The sequence below is a fragment of the Euleptes europaea genome, chromosome 1 (genome assembly GCF_029931775.1).
Source record: "Euleptes europaea isolate rEulEur1 chromosome 1, rEulEur1.hap1, whole genome shotgun sequence".
Taxonomy (NCBI): Eukaryota; Metazoa; Chordata; class Lepidosauria; order Squamata; family Sphaerodactylidae; genus Euleptes; species Euleptes europaea.
In genome coordinates, this window is record NC_079312.1 from 86419962 (window position 1) to 86441771 (window position 21810).

General features: G+C 44.0%; 1 protein-coding gene across 1 annotated transcript in view; it reads left to right on the top strand.

The window, feature by feature from the left end:
- The window catches only part of TNIP1 (TNFAIP3 interacting protein 1), an 81179-nt gene that overhangs the window by 46547 nt on the left and 12822 nt on the right, over nucleotides 1-21810 (top strand). The window contains exons 2-7 of the mRNA XM_056851685.1: nucleotides 2628-2795; nucleotides 4238-4360; nucleotides 9980-10068; nucleotides 11404-11475; nucleotides 17901-18107; nucleotides 19205-19299. Coding sequence (XP_056707663.1) covers nucleotides 2657-2795; nucleotides 4238-4360; nucleotides 9980-10068; nucleotides 11404-11475; nucleotides 17901-18107; nucleotides 19205-19299 — 725 coding nt within the window. The 5' untranslated portion in view covers nucleotides 2628-2656. The remainder of the gene's footprint in view (nucleotides 1-2627; nucleotides 2796-4237; nucleotides 4361-9979; nucleotides 10069-11403; nucleotides 11476-17900; nucleotides 18108-19204; nucleotides 19300-21810) is intronic.

The window sequence follows — 21810 nt, forward strand, 5'->3', positions numbered from 1 at the left end:
TTGGATTGCAGAAACCTGAAACCAAGCAGAAGGCTGAAACAAAATATGAGCATTAACATGACATATTAAACAGTGCAGAAATTACACAGTAAGATCATACTTATTCACAGTAGTATAGTCCATACTCCCTATCCCTTACCAAAGCATCTTTCTAGGGATGAGCAATTCATGCTCATTGGTGAGTGGGGCAGCCAACCATTTTGGTCAGGAATCCATCATGCATGATCCCCTCCACTACCGTCAGGGGGTTCAGTACTAGTCATCCCTCCCCACCCTTGTCTTGCAGGCTTAGGGCTGAACGACATGTTATGTTGTTAATAGACATGACACAATTTCCCCATAGCCATTAGCCATGAATGGGGAAGACATGGATACTTTGGCGATTGTAAGCCAGTTTGATTGTAAGCCAGTGGAAGAGAAAGTCGGCATATAAAAACCTCCAGACTAACAAAGGCTACAGTCCACAATAGCCATGCGGGTTAGCTTTGGATTTCACACATTAACAGATCACTTCAGGATACAATGGTTCCATATTAACATACCACATCCTCATTAGCACATTATCTTGATACTTACCTTTAATACTTTGCAGGACAATGACTCAGCTCAAACCCAACCCCCTTCTGACTATATATTACTCTTCCTACACACTTGACACTGAGAGACACTGTCCTTCAGTGTTACTCCTCTGAAGATGCCTGCCACAGCTGCTGACGAAACATCAGGAAATAAAATACCAAGACCACGGTCACACAGCCCGGATAACCTACAAGAACCAATGAACTTTGACCGTGAAAGCCTTCGACAATATTTTGGCCCTAAGGCTTTGCGAAAGATAGAAATATCCAGAGGCAGTAAACTTCTGAAACCCGGTGTTAGGAGGCAACATAAGAGGAGAGCTTTGGCCTCTGTGTCCTGTTTGGTGGCCCTCAAAGGCAACTGTGTGAAACGGGAGGCTGGACTAGATGGACCACTGGTCTGATCCAGTAGGGCTCTCTTCGTGTTCTTAAAAGGAGCAAAAAGATTGAGGCCTGCACGGCTGTGTCCTTTTCAGAGCCTTTGCAGCAGCACAGGACTCTGTGGCCAAATCAGTATTACAGGAAAATCCAAAACAAGCCCCCAGAACTGAGAACAGTGCTGCTGACTTAGACGTGTGAAGTTTTGGTATGAGTGATGGGGCAGGGCGGGGCATCTGTTGGACAGGGCCTTGTTCAGCAGTGCTGGAAATGTTTGTAAAGATCTCTTTGAACTATTGCCTTGGTCCAGTTGTACTTTCTCAGTCTAACTCAACTCACAGGGTTGTTGCAACTGTAAAACTACGAGGGAAGGGGGAAAGAGCCATCTGTGCCCCACCCCTCTGAAATCCTTGGAAGAAGGTCAAAATAAATACATGTAGATTAATCCGAATCGGGTTGGGAAAATTTGCTTCAAACTGTGGTTATGATGGGAATCATGGCTAGAGTTAGAGTCATTGCAGGTATACTTCATCGTCAACATGTATTACGATCAAGAGATCAGTCAACATAAGTTTAACAGCACAATTCACATGTGTGTGTAAAGTGCCTTTAAGTCGCAGCCGACTTATGGCGACCCCTTTTGGGGTTTTCATGGCAAGAGACTAACAGAGGTGGTTTGCCAGCACCTTCCTCTGCACAGCAACCCTGGTATTCCTTGGTGGTCTCCCATCCAAATACTAACCAGGGCTGACCCTGCTTAGCTTCCGAGATCTGATGAGATCAGGCTAGCCTGGGCCATCCAGGTCAGGGCACAATTCACATACAAATATAAAATCAATATACAGAGATTAAAAACCATAATTTTATTGTTGTAATTAATTTTACATTGAAGTTATTAAAATGTTTGGAATACCTGCTTACTTATGGACAAGTTCTCAGCACAGAATTTGGCCATTTTAGAGGTGGTCTCATTGGAGTGGTCTGCAAGGAGTAGATGTGTGTAGAATTTTCCAGATCTTCCTGGGAGCTTAGATAGAGTAGGGGTGAGATATGTGGAATGGATGTCCTTATAAAATGGACAGTATAATAACACATGCTCCACTGTTTTGACTGTATTCAATTGGCAGGAACCCGGATGTCGAGAACAGGGAATACACAAGCTATCTCCCTTCCAGTAGCGCTGGGGGCAGGTTGTTAAAATGGGCTAGAGTGAAAGCTCTGTGGTATTTAAGGAATTCTAAAGCGTAAAGGTAGTTTGCCACTTTGGCTGTGATTCCCTACCTCTGGATAGAGATGTGCCTGAGCTCTATCAGCCTGAAGAGCTGTATCCCAGATCCATTGTTTAAGTATATCTTTAGCTCCCTAGAACCCAAGATGGCATATTGCTAAATTGCAGGTATGCTTAAGAGCACTGGAGAAGAGTGTCACAACAAAAGGGGGAGTGCAAGATCCCACACCCCAACCTGATCTCTACACAGCAGATAAGAATTTGGGAGAGCTATGTCTGCACCAGACCAGACCAGTGAAAATAGTAATCGCTACTAACCTGAATCTGGGAAAAATCTGAAGTCCCAGATGCTGATGGGCATAATTATTGTCTTCTGTAAAAAGTCTCCAGATATTCTCAGATGTGTGTTCTAGAAATACTAACATTCTGATCTGATAATTCAGGCATGGGAACCAGATAATTAAGCTGCAGCATGGAAGGCAAAGGACCTTATCGTATCTATGACCCCGGCGGGGGAACACAGGAGGAAGCAGCTGCTGCCTTTGAACGGCTGGTGGAGGAAAATACCAGGCTGAGGGAAAAGATGCAAGGGATAAAGTCACTAGGTAACGGTGAGGATGGAAGCGGAGAGACTGCAAACAATTAGTTTTTTCTTGATTTTGGAATTCTAGCAACTGTCGAAGCATAGCTTTATTAATCTGGAGCAGTAATACCCCTTCCCCAAACTTCTGCGACAATGATGTAGTGATATAAGAATAAACTAAAGGGATTTAAAAGATCCTATTAGTTCAGATAATTCTCATCTAACATTTATTGGAGCATTAAGGCCTTGGTTGTATGTTAAGAACATGAGAAAAACCATGCTGGATCAGAACAAGGCCCATCAAGTCCAGCAGTCTGTTCACACAGTGGCCAACCAGGTGTCTCCAGGAAGCCCCCAAACAAGACGACTGCAGCAGCACCATCCTGCCTGTGTTTCCCAGCACCTAATATAATGGGCATGCTCCTCTGATACCATAGAGAATAGGTATGCATCATGACTAGAATTCATTTTGACTAGTAGCCATGGATAGCCCTATCCTCCATGAACATGTCCACTTCCCTCTTAAAGCCATCCAATTGGCAGCCATCACCACATCCTGGGGCTGCACCATCAAAAAAAAACCCTTGCCTAAGGAGGTGTTCGGTGTAAGATCTCTGAAAGGGGTCTCAATTTATGCACCAGCACATACCCCTGCAGAGCTCGTAAACATCCAGGGTACCTCCCAGGTGGCTACAGGTCCTGCAAATACCCAAAGGGAGCCTGGGATAAGAACATTTTAACCCCCAACACCGTCCGTACAGAAAGCTATGTGCGCTAGGGTTTTTGGAAAGTGCTGCGCATCAGAGGCAATGCAGCACCCTGAATGGTGTAGCGTCTCATAGTGGACAATTTTCTCTTTGTAGTCAGAGAACTACCTATAATTCTTTTCAGGGTAATATGATTAACCTGAAGATGAGTTCCATGTACCCCCAAAGCTTTCACCAGTGCATATTAAAACTGAGTTGATAGGTACAGTCTCTAATTTGCTTTTTGTTTTGGTATTTTTCATGAGTTGGAGGTGAATTCTACCCTTAAAAATAGAATCTGTATCCTTGAAAACATCCCTGAAGCATCCCTGAAAACATGTCCTTTCAATCTGAGCCAGGCATGTGTGTGGCTGATGTCTTGTCCACATGGAGTACAGAGTTTAAATTGTGCTAGGCTTCATAGGGGATGATTTTCTTACATGGAGATAATCTTTGTGCATGCATTAGCTTTGTTCGTACACTTGCAGCAAAGCCATTTTTGCACACCACTTCATGAGTAGTGTTGTACACATTGTTGCTATTTTCCTGCAGCAGAAATGTATCTCCATGAATAACAAAATATCTTGGATGAAGTAGCATCAGAGTTTAGGGGGTAACTGAACTTCAGTTCTAGGAAAAGGAACTGCATACTAGGCATATCACTGGAAAGAAAGGTCATGTACACACACGGGAGATTTAAATCATACCTTGGCTGTTTTATCAGGGGAACTACTGGAAGAGTCTCAGTTGGAAGCATCGAGACTACGGAAGAAGGTGGAGAGCTTAGTGAACGACAATGAAATGCTGAGATCGACTTCCTCTCTGGACAAACATGCTGAAAGAGCAGGTATAAAGGAACCAACTAGTGAGCATCAGACTATATATGTCCTTGAGGAGAACTGGACTTGTGTGTGTGGTGTATATATTGCATTTGTGTTTGTGTGTGCCTCCAGTGATCCTGTAGGCCAGGGGTCCCCAACCTTTTTGAGCCTGCAGGCACTTTTGAAATTGTGACACAGTATGGTGGGCAAAGCTGGAATATGGCTGCCACATGAGGTGTAGCCAGCCACAAAATGGTTGCAATGTGTTACCTTCAATCACATAGTGAAGATCCTTGTTCTGTGGTGGCAGCTGTTGCCAAAGCAAAGTTTTAAAAATCTGTACAGCCAATCCAATGGCCAGTCAGAAGCCTTGCAGGGCAAAAGCCCCACCTGGCCCTGTCCACTTTCTATAAACACTTGGCGGGCGCCAGGAAAGGTGTCTGCAGGCGCCATGGCACCTGTGGGCAACGTGTTGGAGACCCCTGCTGTAGGCTGTCCTGGCTGAAGATATCGGGAAGGCTGAAAAATGCTAAAAAACACTTTCATATGAATAAGAGGCCACTGTAACTTGAAAGCTTGGGTGAAGTCACAGGCCCCACAGCTAGTCCAACAGCAGAGACTTCCTGTCTATTTTACTCCATGGCCATGTCGGCAGCAGTCTAAATTAAACCACATGATATTCTTAGAAGAGTTGGTTTTTATACGCCGATTTTCTCTACATTCCCTTCCTCTTCCCACAACAGGCACCTTGTGAGGTAGGTGGGGCTGAGCTTGAAAGGAACTGTGACTAGCCCAAGGTCACCCAGCTGGCTTCATGTGGAGGAGTGGGGAATCAAACCCGGTTCTCCAGATTAGAGTCCACCAGTCTCAACCATTACACCACACTGGCTGTCATTACTAAGTTATCTATACATTTTGAATGCATCGAGCAGGCCCTTGAATGGTTTTATGTCTAAGGATACAAGACTCCGGGGAGCCTAAAACCTGGAACAGATAAATGGAATTTTTATCCAGCCCTTTCTCAGAGGATCTTATGGTGGCTTGCATTTTTCCCTTCCGAATCATCTTTTTAAAAAATCCTGACAACAAACCTGTGAGATAGTTTCAGCTGAGTCTTAGTGACTGGACAAAAGTTGCTTGCTGACTTCTGACTTGTTTCTAAGGATTGGTCAGTCTTTCTGTCTTGCAAATGTAAGAGGAGTATGGCTATAATTGGGGGCAGGGATAGGTGTAGTCTGACCTCTGGAAATAGCTTGACTTTTGACCTATGATACAAAAGCTGTTGCCTGAAAGTTCTTGAGGGATGTGGTCATTATCACACCCTCAGCACACCTGCCTACCAGTGCATTCCTAAGGAGAGTTACTCCAGTCTAAGCCCATTCATTTCAGTGGACTTAGACTGGAGTAACTCTCCTTAGGAATGCACTCTTAGCCTCCCACTTATGTTTTATAGCTCTACCTGAGAATAGACAACTGTCCACTTGGAGACTGGCATGGACTTTCAGAGAAATTTTATCTGGTCCCAGGTGACCTTAGAGTGAAAAAATAGTGCTCCCAGTTTCACTTTTAAGGTAAAGAAGCAGAAGGTCTCCAAGTACCTCTTCTAGTACCTCTGTATATGTACCTATATATGTACCTCTTCTGTAGTGAGGGCATCGTTCAGAGGTGGTTTGTCATTGCCTGTCTCTGTGTTACACCCCTGTCCTTGGCGGTTGCACATCCAAATACCAACCAGAGCTGACCCTGCTTAGCTTCTGAGATCTGATGAGATCAGGCTAGTCTGGGGTTATCCGGGTCATCCCCCCCCCCAAATAATTAATTTAAATACATTTGTTTAAATTGATTCCCAAATACCCATGAGCTGTAACCAGAAGTGTTTTCTTGCATGGGGTCAAAGAGGACACAACAGTCAGGAGATCATGAACTGATTTCCTGTGTGAATTTTTGAAAAATATGAATAGCAATGTGTTTGGAGGTGGCACTGGGGGTTGATGCTAATCAGGGTCCTGGTGCAGGAGGATTTAATGTTTCTTTCCATGCTGTGTTCCTGACCTCAGTCATTCTCACAAACCTGCTGTTTTCCCATTGTGGGAGAGGAGAACAGAAAGGTACCTTTGCAGTGCCTTTGTGTTTCTTTGAAGTTGGCTCCAAAAGGACAGGTGATGCTGGGAAAACAGAACAGGGAGAAAGAACTAACCCCCTACACTGCAGCACCAGTTCAAATCACCCTCCTACCCCTTTCGCATAGATCAGTTTGCAGTAGAAAAGCAGACTCACGCTACCTTGATATCGGGTCTGATCTGGTCGTAGGAGAGTTGCCTGTCTGAACAAAACAAGGTGCAAAACTGTGGCAGAAGTGCCTCATTCTCAGCAGTGAAAAAGAGAGTAGCATTAAAAAAGAGTCTACTGGAAGCTAAGCAAAGAGCTAGCCCCGTTCACAAGTTGCAGTGAACGCACACAGTGTGTATATACAGCGTACACTTGATTGTCCTTTGTATGTGTGTTGAGTAGCTCTCATGTTAGTCAACTCATACACAGTTGAACATGTGATTGAAGCCCCACATGTATCCAGGTACTGGTCCCAGATTTCATTTGTAATGTTAATTCACTTTGGCTCTTTCTTACAAACAGATGTACACGTGTACAGACAGGATGTATGTGCATTCACCTTAACATGTGAAAAAAAATGTCCTGTCTCTTTAATAGAGGCTTAATGGGATGTTATTTCCCTCCATGCCACAAAAACTTTAGCTGCCCATTTCCATTTAAAGGGACAGGACATTTTTCTCCTATTGGCAGCCCTACCCCTGCAAGAGACCTCAACATGCAAGTCCTTTCAGATAGCCAAGCCCCAAATATTTAGGGCTTTAAAGGTCAAAACCAGCATGAGGAATTAGGCTTAGAGCCAGGGCAGGATATTGGTGTGATATGGAAAACCCTGGTGAAGTCACTGCTGTGGCTACTGCATTTTGTATGAGTGAGTCATCTTGGCACACTCTAAAGGCAGGCCCACACAGAGAGCACATGACTGGAAACTTTGCTTCCGTGGGATTCCATGCCCACATTTGGAGAGGCAGTTATACATTTGCAGCCCTGTTGGGGGCAGGGGCATGTTTGGGTAACTAGTATGTAAGTCAAATGGCTTGGTGCTCCCTCGACTCTGTCTGATTTTTAACAGCAGCTTATAAAGGCGCAGCTCTCTTTTTGCTACCTGGTGTCTAGACAACCCAAGGGCTAGTTTGAATGGAGGAAGCAAAGCAGGCCTGAAGGTGTGATACGTCACAATAATCCTATCCACAAGTTACAATGAATGCACATACAACCCGTTTGATTTTTCTTTCTATGCGCCTTGAGTAATTCTCCTGCTGCCTTCAAAACATGTCTCGTTAAAAGTGTGGTTGAAACCCCACGTGGACCCAGTGGGTACCAGTTTCATTTGTAATGCAAATGAAGATGTTAGCTCTTTCTTGACAACACATGACGCACATACACGCGGGATGCACATGCGTTCATGGTTACATATGAACAGGGCTAGTGTAATGCAACAAGAGGAGGACTCTCTAGAGCTCATGGGGGATGGGAAGTCCGCATTTTCCCAGAGGTGTGATATGATTAAAACAAACAAACCTAAAACCCTGGTGTCACCACTGCTCTGGCTGCTGGTGCTTGAAAAGTGGTTGAGGCCACTGGATCTCCACTTCAGATCCTCTTCAGTGTGCTAATTGAAGACGCCAATTAAGTTTTCCCTCCTCCTCGCCACCACCTCTGCCTCCCCCCTCCTTCTCCAGCATTTCCTCTCAGCCCTGTGTCTCTCCATGTTCCTTCCCTCCCCCCTCTCAGCATGCTGATGGGGGGGTGGGGGGGGGAGACAAACTGGAGGCAGCTTCAGCTTCCCCAGTTTGCTCCTGGTGGATGTCCGTGCTGGGTGTGTGCGTACCGTTTCAGATTGTGACAGCAACCCAAAATGCCACTCATACTCTGAGGCCATTTATGCTTGGTAATTAGCAGCGCGTTCCAGGCTGAATTGCCCCACAAATTTTTTTGAGTTTTTCACGGTGAGCCGTCGTTCAGGAAGTGACTGCAAAGCCGACGCACACCTGCTTCACATTACTTAAGAGCCCCTTTAACACGACTGTTTGTGTTTGCTCCGCCCCCACACCCAAGAATCCCCTCAAGGAACCATGCAAAACGACAGCCGCGTGTTAGCTATGCAAACGACAGTTGGCTAATGGAAGGAACAAAAGAGCAGGCGAGTGGGTGTGGGTGTGGAATTTCTCCTTTTGCGTCGGGACCGTGAATAGTCATTTTAAAGGTCGCATTTAAAAAAAGAGCTTTGAGGGAGCTTCAAAATGACTCTGCATAAATGGCCTGAGGGTTCTTTTCTATATGACACATGCCCAGATGTTGCAGTTTACTTTGGGGAGGGGTGGTACCCTAAAAAGACATTTTTTAAAACTTAATTTTTTCTGTAACCGTGGGAGTTTATATGTGCAAATGAGCATCTGTACCTCTTATTACAACATACTGAGTTGCTCCCCAAAGCCACCTCATTCAAATTGAGGAATCGGTGGCAAGCAGGTGAGAAGGGGGGGGGGAATCTCAGACCGAGACCTTAAAGAGCCACTGCCAAGCAGAGTAGGCAATACTGGGCTAGATAGACCAACATCCTTCCACTTAATATATTCAGCACCACTATTAGTAGAGATGATATTGTAGAACAGTTTTTGTACTAGACTCCTGCACACTTGAGAGTCTGGACATGCTTGATGGATCTGAGGAGAAAAGTCCTTTGGTCTTTGAGCCAAACTGCACCTCACGTAGGACACCCATAATCAGATTCTCCTGTAGGTTTTTAGAAGGGTAAAAAAGAGATTCAGATTTGGGCAGCAGCAGCAAAGCAGTCCCCACCCCCGCCCCCTTGCTGAACCTGCTGTTTGCCCTGTAGAGGGGACCATGCCCACGCATGGGGCAAAAGTCACCAGTCCCCCATATTGTGGGTGGTTGGGCCTAGTCTTTAAAGCTCAGAAAATATTGATGGCAATTAGTTTCCTTTGAGGCCTAAATGGGCGGCAGAAGGAACAGATTTGGGGGCAGGGTGACTTTTACCGTTCAGAATTACAGTGTTGCTGAGTCCAGGAGGAAAGGGGGAAATTCCAGCTGACACTGATCAGAAGCTGTTCGTATACATTTGCATGGCATAGCAAACATTGCCAGAAACTTCTCTCCAGGGACTTGCTACTGGTTGCTACATGGGCTCACGCTGCGTTCGAGGTGTGAAGTTTTTCTGATCTGTCCCTGGGGATTTGGGTGCTAGCTAAAACAAGAAGGGAGAAGACCATGCTATGACATGAGACTGAAGGATTTTCCTAATAGTTTGCAGCTATGGTGTATTTGTTTTAGCCATCCTTGCTGGGACCAGGTAAGTTCCTACAAGTTTGAAGGCTTTGTTTTCCCCTTAAAGACATCAGGATCTATTTTGTCCTTTCCCTGTCCAACTATCTGTGCATGTGTTTTCCAGTCTATCCTTCTCCCCACCCACCCCGCCTTTACCTTTTAACATCTCATATTTTCACCAACAAGATTAGTCCTCTGAGATCAGAAATGTTCATTTATACCATGGTCTTCAAACGTCTTTTCTTTTACAGGAGGCAGCCCAGATTGTTGCTCTTCTCCAGTAGTTCCAGGAGAAGATCTGAAGGAGCTGGAGGAAGGCACGCAGAAACCACACTCCAGTGTAAGAAATGTTACCTGAGCAGTAAGATTCCAGGTCTCTCCCCCCCAAAAAAAGAATTATGCTTCAATACTATTTACATGGGAGTAAGGCTCATTGAAAATTCTAGTGCTTACTTCTGAGTAACCATGCATATGATTGGTCTGCAAGAACGGTTGCTGTAACTTTAAAGGTGGGAACCTGTATCATCAGAAACTTATTTGTCCAGTAAGCATTTAGGATTTGAGAATGATGCCTTTCTTAGAGGCATGCATACCTGCGTGAAAATCTTTACATTGCATATAGAATTTTTAATTGGTACCATGCTTTAAATTGTATTTTTAACTCGCACAACTTTGTGAGGGGGACCATTAGAATTATCATCTTAAAATGCAGAATTAGAGCTGATAGAAACAAATTGATTTGTCTGATGTTACTCCGTGATCATTACCACAGCTGAAGTATAGTGCTTTTGTCTCCCTGACAAAGTCCCCTCAGGGTTCCTTTCCATATTTAGGTGTGTGACAGATTGTCCTTCGATTGTGCCTACCTAGACTTGCCAGATGCCCATTACTATAAAGGGATGTTCCTTTATTTTTATTTTTTTAATTGCATCGTTGGATAATTATGAATGCTTAATTTTATTTGAGATCACCATAAAACACCATTGCAACCTGTGGCACAGAAACCAGATTTTGTAATTGGTGATATTTGGCCTTAATCACTAAACTAGAGAAGAGTTCAATCAATCAATCAATCAATCAATCAATCAAACACCTTTATTGGCATAACGGTTACAGTAACAGACGTAAAAAAAGGATATCCAATAATAAAATATACAACAAATAAATAAAATTTCATTCATGGTGGCCATCAGGTAGGTTGTGCATGGTTTCTCGAATTCTAATGGCAGCTAGAAGAAACTTTGCTACCTTCACAATCTTGCTGTTCACCTTCACTCAGAGAAATGTGCTACATTTTAAATTATCATTTAAAAATGATACGCAGCTTGGATGACAACGTTTTAAAAACTTGTGTCAGAGTAACGGTCTACTTTGTTTGCCTGTGTAAAAAGTCTGGTGGGATATAAGATGTCTGATTCAGCGTGGTGAAGTAGTTAAGAGCGGTGGTCTCTAATGTGGGGAACCAGGTTTGTTTTCCCACTTCTCTGCATTAAGCCTGCTGGGTGACCTTGGGCCAGTCACAGGTCTCTCAGAACTCTCTCAGTCTCACCTACCTCACAGGGTGTCTGTTGTGGGGAGGGGAAGGGAGGGCAATTGTAAGCTGCTTTGAGACTCCTTTCAGTAGAAAAAAAGCAGGATATAAAAACCAACTCTTCTTTTTTCAACATCTCTACAGGGGTCGTCATCTGAATTTGAAATTGTTGGTGCTGAAGATAAGAAATCTTCCCAGGAGAGCAGCAAGAAATCGGTAAGACAGTACAAACATTCCTTTAAAAAAAAACAACAACTAAAGGAATTGCTGCTTGGAAGTTCTGTACGTGTGACATGTTTTGATATTTTTCATTTCTCCTTCTGCAATGTTGGTAGATTGGAGGGGGAGTGGATATAAATAGAAAGAAAACCACATAAGTTAGCAGGCTTTTTATTGTTATTACTTATTGTTCCATAAAGCATTTTACAGATCAGTATAAACAAAAACAGCAACACTAAAACCTTGCAATCTAAAGCCTGACAATGGGGAAGGCAATGAAAGGTAAAGAGAAAAGGGAATGATTTGAACCAAAGTATTCCCACGTACTTAAGAGTAATCTGCAGTTGGTTGGAAAGCTGCAGATGATGCTCAGTTTCTGAAATGATTTTTGCTTTTCCAAATCCACATCTGCAGTCTGGATCTGAGGTTTTTGAGATGGGGGCCACTTATTTCTCCCCCTGCAGGCTATCTTTTTTATCAGAACTGCACCTTCCATGCTTTTCCCCACAGGGAAAAATGATATGAATGATATGAATACTTACACTTGTGGTGTAAAAGACCGCTCAAGGTGGTGGTTAGGGAATTTTAGCAACAACCAAAAAAAAACCCCTGCCAAAATACCCCACATGGTAAGAAAGAAGTGCCCTTGTCTGCCCATAAACTTCATATCCAGCTTGCAGATTCCTGCATCTACTTTGGGTTATTTATTTATTTATATTTAAAGGAGTAGAATCACTTTCGTGTGGTTGAGCATCACATATAGCTTACTGTTGAAGTTTCCTTAGTCTGTACTGGGCCAGCTGGGTTTGCTTGTTGTTGGAGTGCTGCCAGCCAGAGAGGCTGTAACCATGCACGTGCCACACGATTTCTTTAGTTGGCCCCTTTCCCAGAACAAGCTGATGGGAAGTGTCCGATCAATCAAGCTGAAAGTGCTGTTGTTGAGAGGGGTTTTTGGGCTCACGTATGCAAAGCTGTTTGTGCTGGCCAGCTACTTCCTTGTCCTGAGCTAGCGGTGCAGCCTTTCTCGCAAGGCTGAGCAATCAGCCGGTGTGGTGGCAGAAAGCCCGCATCAGACAGGATGCTGAGACATCCCTGAGGAAAGGGGGCTGGAATGTCCCTGAGGGGTGAAATGGCCCTAAGCAAGCTAGTGAAGCCTTTACCACTCTGATCAAAGTGGAACAGGACCCTTTGGCCCTTGCCAGAAGCGTCACCCGTTTTTAGCACTGGTGACAAGTACTGCCTCCATCTCTCAGTGCTGTCTGAAGATTTCACAATCTTTAGGGCTCTGAATGAAGTGGAGAACTGCTGTTCTTTTCTACTTCTGTGGAGAAGGAGTGGAAGTTTGGCAAGAATTGGGGATGCCTCCAAAGTTAGTCTTCTACTCATTTCTTCGACATCTGCTTATTTATATTTACCCACTTCATCCCCAAAATTATAAAAGTCAGCAACAAAACCAGACCACTAATTTCTCCTCCTATTCCCCAAGCCATTGATACCTCAGGCCAAATCAAACTGAGGATCTACAGCTGTGAGGTTCCCCTCCTCAGTAAGGGCTCTTCCATAGTCCTCTTGCTTGAAATTGTCCTTCAGGCCAAGGACAGAGCAAGAAATTTAATCCAAATATTTGCCCAAATACTGTTCCTGTGCTAACTAACCATATGGAGAAAAAGACCTTCTTCCTAAAGGAAAAATCAATACATCCATTTCATAACAAAGGCCAAACCTTCATCTCTGAGCCAGTGTTCATCTCTACCAAGTTCCACCTGCTCAGCATTGCCATTGTCTTCCCTTGGGCTGTCATGCAGAGAAAGGGGGAATCCTAACTCAATTATTCTCCATTTGTAGTAGAACACATGAATTCATGTATTGTTGTTAAGCAAGCTCATGCGAGGGTGGAGGTAAGAGAAAGAGGTTAAAGGAAACAACTGTTACCAAAAATAATAATAATACACCTCCATTTTGAGATTTGGGGTATGTTTGGAACATTTGAGGGAAGAAGGTGAAGCAAATACCCTTGTATGTATCAGACAGACAATATGGATATTCTGTCAAAAATTTAGCATGCTAGTTTTCTCCCTGTTAGCTGAGGTTGAAGTAGGCGAGGAGACTTCTTGCCTCACCTTCCCTACTAAATCAATGTTTTGTTAGTCTTGGTGACTCCTGCCTCAGGACTTGGCTTGACTATGCTTTGGTGAGGACAGGTGGTTTTCAAACCACAGGCAGCAACACTCATTGTTTCTGCTAATGATCGATGTGATTCTCCACATCCCAAGGTTTTATTAATTGTCTTGGCAATACGTGAAATGTATAGTACCCCAAAGGTTTCAGTACCTGCCCTGAGCTATACAATTCCTTATTGCTAGTGAAGCTGCTATGATTTTTTAAAATTAGAAACTTATTCTTAGGGCCTTGACAATTCTTCAGATGTGCTGAACATCGTGAGGTAAAAGAAGCCCTAGGTAGGAAGCACTACTAGAAACCAGTGGGTTTAATTTAATTTAGGCAAGCCAGTGTGATGAGTTGGTTAAGGTGTTGGACTAGGACTTGGGAAACCCAGGTTCAAATCCCCACTCTGCCATGGAAACTTGCTGGGTGACCTTGGGCCAGTCACACACACTCATCCTCGACCCGGGCAAGAATGTGAATGGAAGACCTCCAAGGAATACCAGGGATGTGACATGGAGGTGACAATAAGTCCGCTGTGATTTGACAGCAAAAAGAAAAAGAAAAGACGGTATTTGGAATACAAAAGTGAGTGTGAAAATTCAAGAGAGGTATAGAAACTTGAGAAGAGTTGAACAAGAGGGCAATGGCGAACAGAATCCAAATGCTGGCTGGGAGATAAAAAGAGAAACTGATTGACAAGCTGATGCTGCTCTCAAGTGAGATTGCCTGAGCCTTTGGAAGTGTTCAGAATTACTAAAAATAGCTTCTAAAGGTACTTAGCGGGTTCTAGTGTTTGTTCAGTATTTGCTCAAAAACTGCTCTTCCTGTAGGAAGTACATTTTCAAAATAACATGTCAAATTTATTGTTGTAAATACTTGTGGGAATTCCAGCAATTATAGAATTTGAAAAAAAAAATCGACCGAGCCTCAGCAGTTGTGACTTTGAGAGTCAGTTTACACAATGCAAAACCATCATGGCCAACACCTGTGTGCCAGGGTTCTGTGCCTCCCAGGTGCACAGAGCTCATCATTCCAATTATGACCATGGTACTCATGGAGAAGGGGCTTCAACCTTCCTCCCCTGTGCCATTTTCACAAACTGAAAGGACCACCGGGAGCTGCTGTTTGCTCCATTTGGTTTTTTCCAGTAGAGCAAATAGCAGCTCCCTGGTGTGGTTTCAGTTCATGTAAACAGCGTAGGTAGGGGAGGCTGAAGCCCCTTCTCCACACGTGCTGCAGTTGTGATCAGACTATGGCCTCTGCATGCCTGGGAGGCACGGAACTGTGAGATACAACATGGCTGTGGTGGCCATGTACATCTTTGTGTCATGTGACTTGGCCCTGAAAAGCCACCCTGAGGGCTGCATTCGAAAAGCACTATGCTGCAACAGTGTTTCTTCCTACCAGCCTTGTTCCCTATGTTGGTCTTCCTTGTATGGTCTCTTCTTCTGCCCCACGTTGCCAGCAGTAGGGATACAGCTCTTGTTTTAGTGTCCAATGAAAAAGTTAAGAAGACTGAGGATTAGCTAAAGTCTGCCTGGAGTTGTCTTCCTTGGAAGGCAGTTGTCTTCCTTGGAATGACTTAATCTTGGAAATGAGAACAAATGGGGTAATAAAGACCGCTTTTACGCTCTCTGCTTCGATGGATGAGTCAGCAGCAAGAGCTGTGAGAGACGGGCCAGGTCCTTTGCAAGACTGGGGATTTTTTTTCTGGATCAAGTTCATTGAGGCAGATTGCGGAGAGGAGGAGATGATGAATCAGCTAATAAGTCAAGGGGTTGAAAGGTACTTCCCCACCTTTCCCCTTCGGAGATTCCTCACTCATGGGCTATGTGTGAGGTGACTCTCTTACCTGGAATGTGGCCTACTCTGGACAAACTAGCTATGCCTAGTCATAGTGATAACAGTTACCTGCTTGGAAGTCTTAGCTCTGTGTGAAGGCTGGAGTCTCCCTGGCAACTAAGCAACCAACCTTGTAATCCGGGCTAGCTTGCTTCTCAAGAACTATGCTGTGAAACCAAGAGGCATGGCAGCATGCACATAAGTCAGAGGGTGTGGTGATATGTGTCTATATGCCAAGAGTACAGGTGTGTCATGAACCGGGGTACTAGTTGGCTCTTTCTTATGAAGGCAGTGCATTTCATCTGAAGAGTCTCTGTGAGCCAAAACCTGAACACCTCGATGCTTTGGGATGAAAATTGCTAATACAGCTGCCAAGGTAAATAGTGGAGTGGAAGAGGGGGGTTGTATTGTAGAGGTCGGGAAAAGGGTGTTCAGTTAAGAATGAGAGGATGAAGACTCATTCCATGTTGCGGGAGCACTGTGGAAATGATAGCCATGGAGCAAATTCTGGGATGAGTAAATCTTCACATAGAAGAGTGTGCCAGAGTGCAAAATGCATTATTTTATTGTTAAGCTTTATGGGTTACTTTATCATTGTGTTGGAGCATCCCTCTGAGATGGATTAAGAAAGGAAGGGTTTTTGTTGTTGTTGTTGTTTTACGATTATTCCTGTGGCTTAATTTCCAGAGGAAGCAATCCAGGGCCAAAATTGTCATACTTCCGTGGAAATTCTGTTACTTAATCATCATTACGTGGGGTCAGGCTGCAGTTGCTCAATGCTGAACGATCAGAGCTGCATTTGGGGGTGGGGGGTCTTACATTCTATTTTTTTTTGTCAGTGGTACTGAAAATATACTTTGGAACTGAGCCCAAAATATATGCAAAAGTCTCTTCTAGACACAGGGCAGTGGGGAAACAAAAGTGACAGATCAGGGGTGTTGAACTCAGATCAGGGGTGTTGAACGTGGGCCGGATATGACATAAATGTCACTTGGTCGGGCCGGGTCATGCCTCACCAGCCCAAATTGAGAATGGGAGGGGGGTGGCTGCCTTGGCTGGCTCACTGGCTGGATAAGAGCTCTCAAGGGGCCACATCCGACCCTGGATCCCTGACCATTGTGTACTGAGAGTCACACAGTGCTTTTTCAGCATCTCTAAGTGGCCGTCAGACGCTTAACCCAAATCTGCTGAATGCAGATCTGAAAAACAACACAGTTTCTGGTGTTAGTAGAGGCTTGACAGCAAATCACATGTGGCAGTGCCTTTTTAGGAGTTTTTTTTAGGCTTTTGGTGACTTTTTAGGCTTTTGGGTGATTGGAGTATATCACCCATTATGTCGAAACTCTTTAAGGTGAATCAGTATTATTATCCCCATATTGCAGTTAAGATGCTGAGACTGAGTGAAAGAGCGACTTGACTCCACCCTACTGGTGACTTTGTGGCAGAGTCCAAGTTTAAATCAGGGATTTCCTGGTTTATAGCACAGCCTCTTATCTGCTGTGCTAAACCAGCTCCATGCGGTCTATAACTATGATAGAACTTGTATTCAAGTGGAATAGGAAATGGAAATGGGATCAATCATAAAAGGGAGAAAGAGGCATTTGTGATATACGGAAGAATACAATGAGCAAAGAACAGCGCTAACAAGGGAAGGAAAAGGAGGCTAAACACTGGGTCTCTGTATTGCAGCTCAAGTTAACTTCCATTTAAGGATCTAAGTTATGCTTTGAATAATAGCTTAAGCATAATTTTATGTTTCGACTGGTTCCCAAAGGTTCCTGAATCTGGGCAACCTTTTTCTATGTTTCAGAAGGGTGCTTGCTACTGATACTAGGGCTGTCACCCCAATTAAAAAAAATTAGTTGTTCAAGTGAGCATGAATTTGCATATGAATAAATCCAACTACGCTGATTATGGATGATGCACACATGTGTTAATAGAAGGAACCATCTTAGAGGAAGCTTTCCCTCCTCTAGGTACCTGCTGTCCATGATTTATGTTAGGACTTATTTTTTTAATGTGCAGTGTGATTAATTAAGAGGGTAGATTAATTGATGAACAATCTATCAGAATAATCAACTAAATGTTGCAGCTCTGCTGTCTAAAAGGTTTACCTGCACTAAAACAGGGGACATGGGATTAATGTAGCACTTGAAAAACGCTTGCGCTCCATCTAGAAAAGCATGGGCACCTGTTAAGACAGACACAGGTGGTGATGCCCACTCTATCCAGGCCCTCAGTGGTTGATCTGTAACAGTGGTGGTGGTTGTGATTTGAGGAGAAGCAGGTAGATTCTAAAGTGATAAGAAACTGAGTCTATTTCAAAGCACAAATGAATGAAGTGGAAGATGGGGAGCTGCTTTTCTGATGTTGCCTGTCCTTTGCTCTGACTCTTTCCCCGCTGACTTTTGCAGGACGTAGAGCCCTTTCACAACGAGGAAGGCAACCTCATGCTCCAGCTTCAACGTCTGGAGAACACTCTCAGCCTCTTTGCTGAGGAGTCAGATAAGAACCAGCTCTTTTCCCACCTGGGTCGGATGGCCCTGGAATTCAACCGTTTGTCGTCCAAGGTGCACAAGAATGAACAGAGGACATCCATTCTTCAGGTCCGAGGGCTTCTGGTATATGTGCACAGTTCAATTCCCTCTTATATTGCAGAGCCTTATGTGAACATTGCCGAGGAAAGTGACGAGGGTGAGCAGGGAGCTGTTCTTGTGGGCAGTGGAGCATAAGACTCGCAATAATGGGTATAAATAACAGACGGAAAGGTACCAGCTGGACATGAGGAAATAAACGTTTACAGTGATAGTAGTTCAGCAGTGGAAGGTGGTGAGCTCCCCCTAGGGAGGTGGTGAGCTCCCCCTGTCTGGCAGTCTTCAAGCAGCAGCTGAGCGAACACTTGTCAGGGATGCTGTAGGCTGATCCTGCATTGAGCAGGGGGTTGGACTAGAAGGCCTGTATGGCCCCTTCCAACTCTGTGATTCTATGAACTTGGGAAGCTGCTTTAATCCAAGACAGAACACTGGCCCACCTAGCTGAATATTACCTGTTCTGACATGCAACAGCTCTCTCACCCATACCTGAGATGCCAGCGACTGAACTGGAGACCTTCTGCACACAAGCAGGTTTATCTAACCCCAGGTCATGCCCCTCCACCATCGATAAGTTTTTCTCTAGTATCATTTTTCAGCTTCCAACAAGGATGCGAAACTTTCTGGGGGTCATGACACATTCCTTTAGTGAGGGAAATTTCTAAAGCATCCAAAATATTTTTTCCTTCAGGCCACAATCTAGACACTGAAGTCTCTGGGTAAGGAGGAAGATTGTTCCCTGGGGCAGGCTGTTGTGTAATTGCTTGTTTTAAGAGAAAATATATGCTTTTTGTCAGTAAACTGCACAAGAGGAGTTGGCAGACTGCTTGAAGCTTTGTTCCCTAATAGTGATGCTCAACCCTTTTCCTTAGAAATACTTCTTTCTCTGTGGCTGATGAGTTTAATAGATCGAGTCTACACCTACCCTCATATTCCTGCCAATTTTGCATATTAGAATGTGGACAGAGTTAGTAGAACTCTGGACTAAGAAATTCAGACTTTACTGATTCAAATACGGCTGCTTGGTTAAAGCAATAAGTAATATATTGTTGGAAATTCCATGGCAAATGTAGGACCTAATTCTCTCCACTGATACAAGGTGTTCTTTCTTTTTGTTAAAAAAATAGGCATTGTGTGAGCAGTTGCAGAATGAGAATGAAGAGTTGAGAGCCAAGCTGGAGAAGGAACTGGAGCAAAGGAACCAAGCTTCAGAGAAGTTGAGGTAGGTGCATGTTAAATGGGAAAGAAGGAGGTGGAAAGAGCATGCTAAACAGAGAAGCAATTAAGGGAGTTCAGCTTAGTTTTAGTTTATTACTGTATCTGCCTGCCTGCCCACTAAGGGCATCCAAAGTGGTTCACCATCAGAAAATCAGAACAAACAGAAAAATACACACAAAGCCATAAATCTTGTAAAAGCATATCAAAACCCACAGTCGGTTAAAACGGCGTCTCAGAAGAATCAAAACAAAAGGGTAGTGGCCAGGAAATCCCAAATCCCTGTGAGATTTCTCAGTTATTTCCCCCAAGGCCCTTTGGGGTTTTAGGGCTTTATTTATTTATGTAAGAGATTTCTTTGTCATCTCTTCAGAGTCTTGCTCAGGGCGGCTTACAGTTAAAACCACATCACAATATTAAAAAGAAGCCATTGAAAACACACTATTGAGTATAAATAGCATTTAAAAAACTATCCATAAAACAGAAACAGGCTATGGCAAACCACCTCTGTATGTCTCTTACCTTGAAAACCCTATGGAGTTGCCATATGTCAGCTGTGACTTTACAGCAAGAAAAGAAGAAGATAAAACCCCTAATTAAAAGCTTGGGTAGAAAGTTGTGTTCTTACTTGGCACCTAAAAGAAAGTAAAGTAGGCCCAAGCAAGACTCAAGGGGGAGGGCATTGTAGGGGTTCTGGGTAACCACCACTCCGGGAGCTCTTAATAAATCCCCCCCAGCCTGGAGTCACTAAGTAGAGGAATCTCTGCAGCTTGTCCTAGCAGACTTGGGCTTGCTGGTAAGGTTTCAATGCATTCTCGCACACACCTTAAACAAAGGAGTTTATTTAACTAAATATGCATCCTATTCCAAAGTATTCCAACACAAATGAGACTAGAAAATACCCACTTACAAGAAATATAGTTTCTAAGGCAATAAAACAGGAGAAGGAACTAGTAGCTACCTAGAGTTGAAAGATTTGTTGGCATTCCAATGTCAGCCTCCCCCCATGCGCATCCTGTGAAGAACAGGCTAGGATGACAGGAGGATGTTTCTTGCGCTCTGCCTCCTCTCTCTCAGTGCCTCAGCCTGCTATCCTCAAACCGACAGGTAGTTTTAACTTTCCCTCTGTGTTGCATAGGGTGCAGCAAAGCCAATCACCTCTCTGGGGCAGAGCCTTGGGAAAGCCTGCCAGAATGACCCAATCCTGTAACGTTTTGCCCAACTTCTCTTCATGGCTGGTACCTGGAGATATCTCTCTTCTTTGACAGAGGAGTCTGTAAGTCCCTGCCCTTCCAGGCATTAGTCACAATAAATGCATGAAACCTCGGCTTTATAGCCAGTCTCCACATTTCCCTTTCTGACAAAGTAAGCTTTGTCTCATGAAAGTTGGAAAATTTTCGTTGGTCTTCCAGGTGCTACTGGGCTTGAATTTTGTTCCACATTTCCCTGTGTGCTTTCTTTGAAGGCAGCTCTGCCTTCCCCACCCACAACAAAAACAACAATCCGATACTACACAGGGAACCACACAACCATCTCTATTCAGCTGTGACCTGCTCAATGTGGCAAGAGATAGATGGGATAACCTTTTATCCGGGACCCTAGGTGTGAATTTAAGATTTCTTTTAGCCGGGGCGGATTTTAATATTACATTGGCAGTTGCCAAGGTTTTTTCCCCAGTTGATTAAGATAAAAAATTATTAATTCTCGATCCTTAGTCTTAGTGTGACACTGTTCAGAGCCAAATTGGCTGCGTGAGCAGTATCATTAAAGTAAAGTAAAATAAAAAAGGTGTATAGTTTGCACTTGATGCCACTGACATTAGTTGGAAGCCTAAAACTTTTGACCAGGTCCCTTTGTCACCAGAAGGTCGTTCCCCAAACCAATCCAGTTTTACAACTACCTGCACCATCCCCTGGCTGGCATTAAGAGCCAGCCTGTTTCAGAGCAGAGCTATTATGGAACGCTGGAGATTCAATCAGCTGATTTGTACAGAACTGCAAGATTTAGAAACAGTCCCTGAAGCAAGAAAGGTGGTGGAATGTCCTTATAATGGTGGAAGATTGCATTAGATGGAGAAGGGTGTGACGTAATGCAGAGCTTCAGCTTTAAAAGGGAAGGCGCGATGTGAATAGAGGCTAGTTTTTGGAGAACAGTTGCAAGAAGTTTCCCTTGGGCTTTTGAATTATTTTCCCCCATGACATGAAAAGAAAGTGCCACTGAGAGAAGTCCCCAATTCTCTGAACCTCAGAATATAGGCACCAAAGCTTTGGTACAGTGGGTTTGCCTGGCGTGCAATGAGAATTCCTAGAGGAAGAGTCCCCCTTTTCCTAGTGCAGATTTTCCTCAAGAAGTAAGAATCAGAACAGTTGCCACCCTGGGATGCCTTATTGGAAGGCGTAAGAGTTGATCATCCACCTTCCTTTCTTGGAATTTGGGTATGTATTAAGTTCTTTGCCTGTTAGATCCAGGCATCCTATTGAGAAGGTTTTCTTGGCTGCCAAGGAGGTAATATGCAATT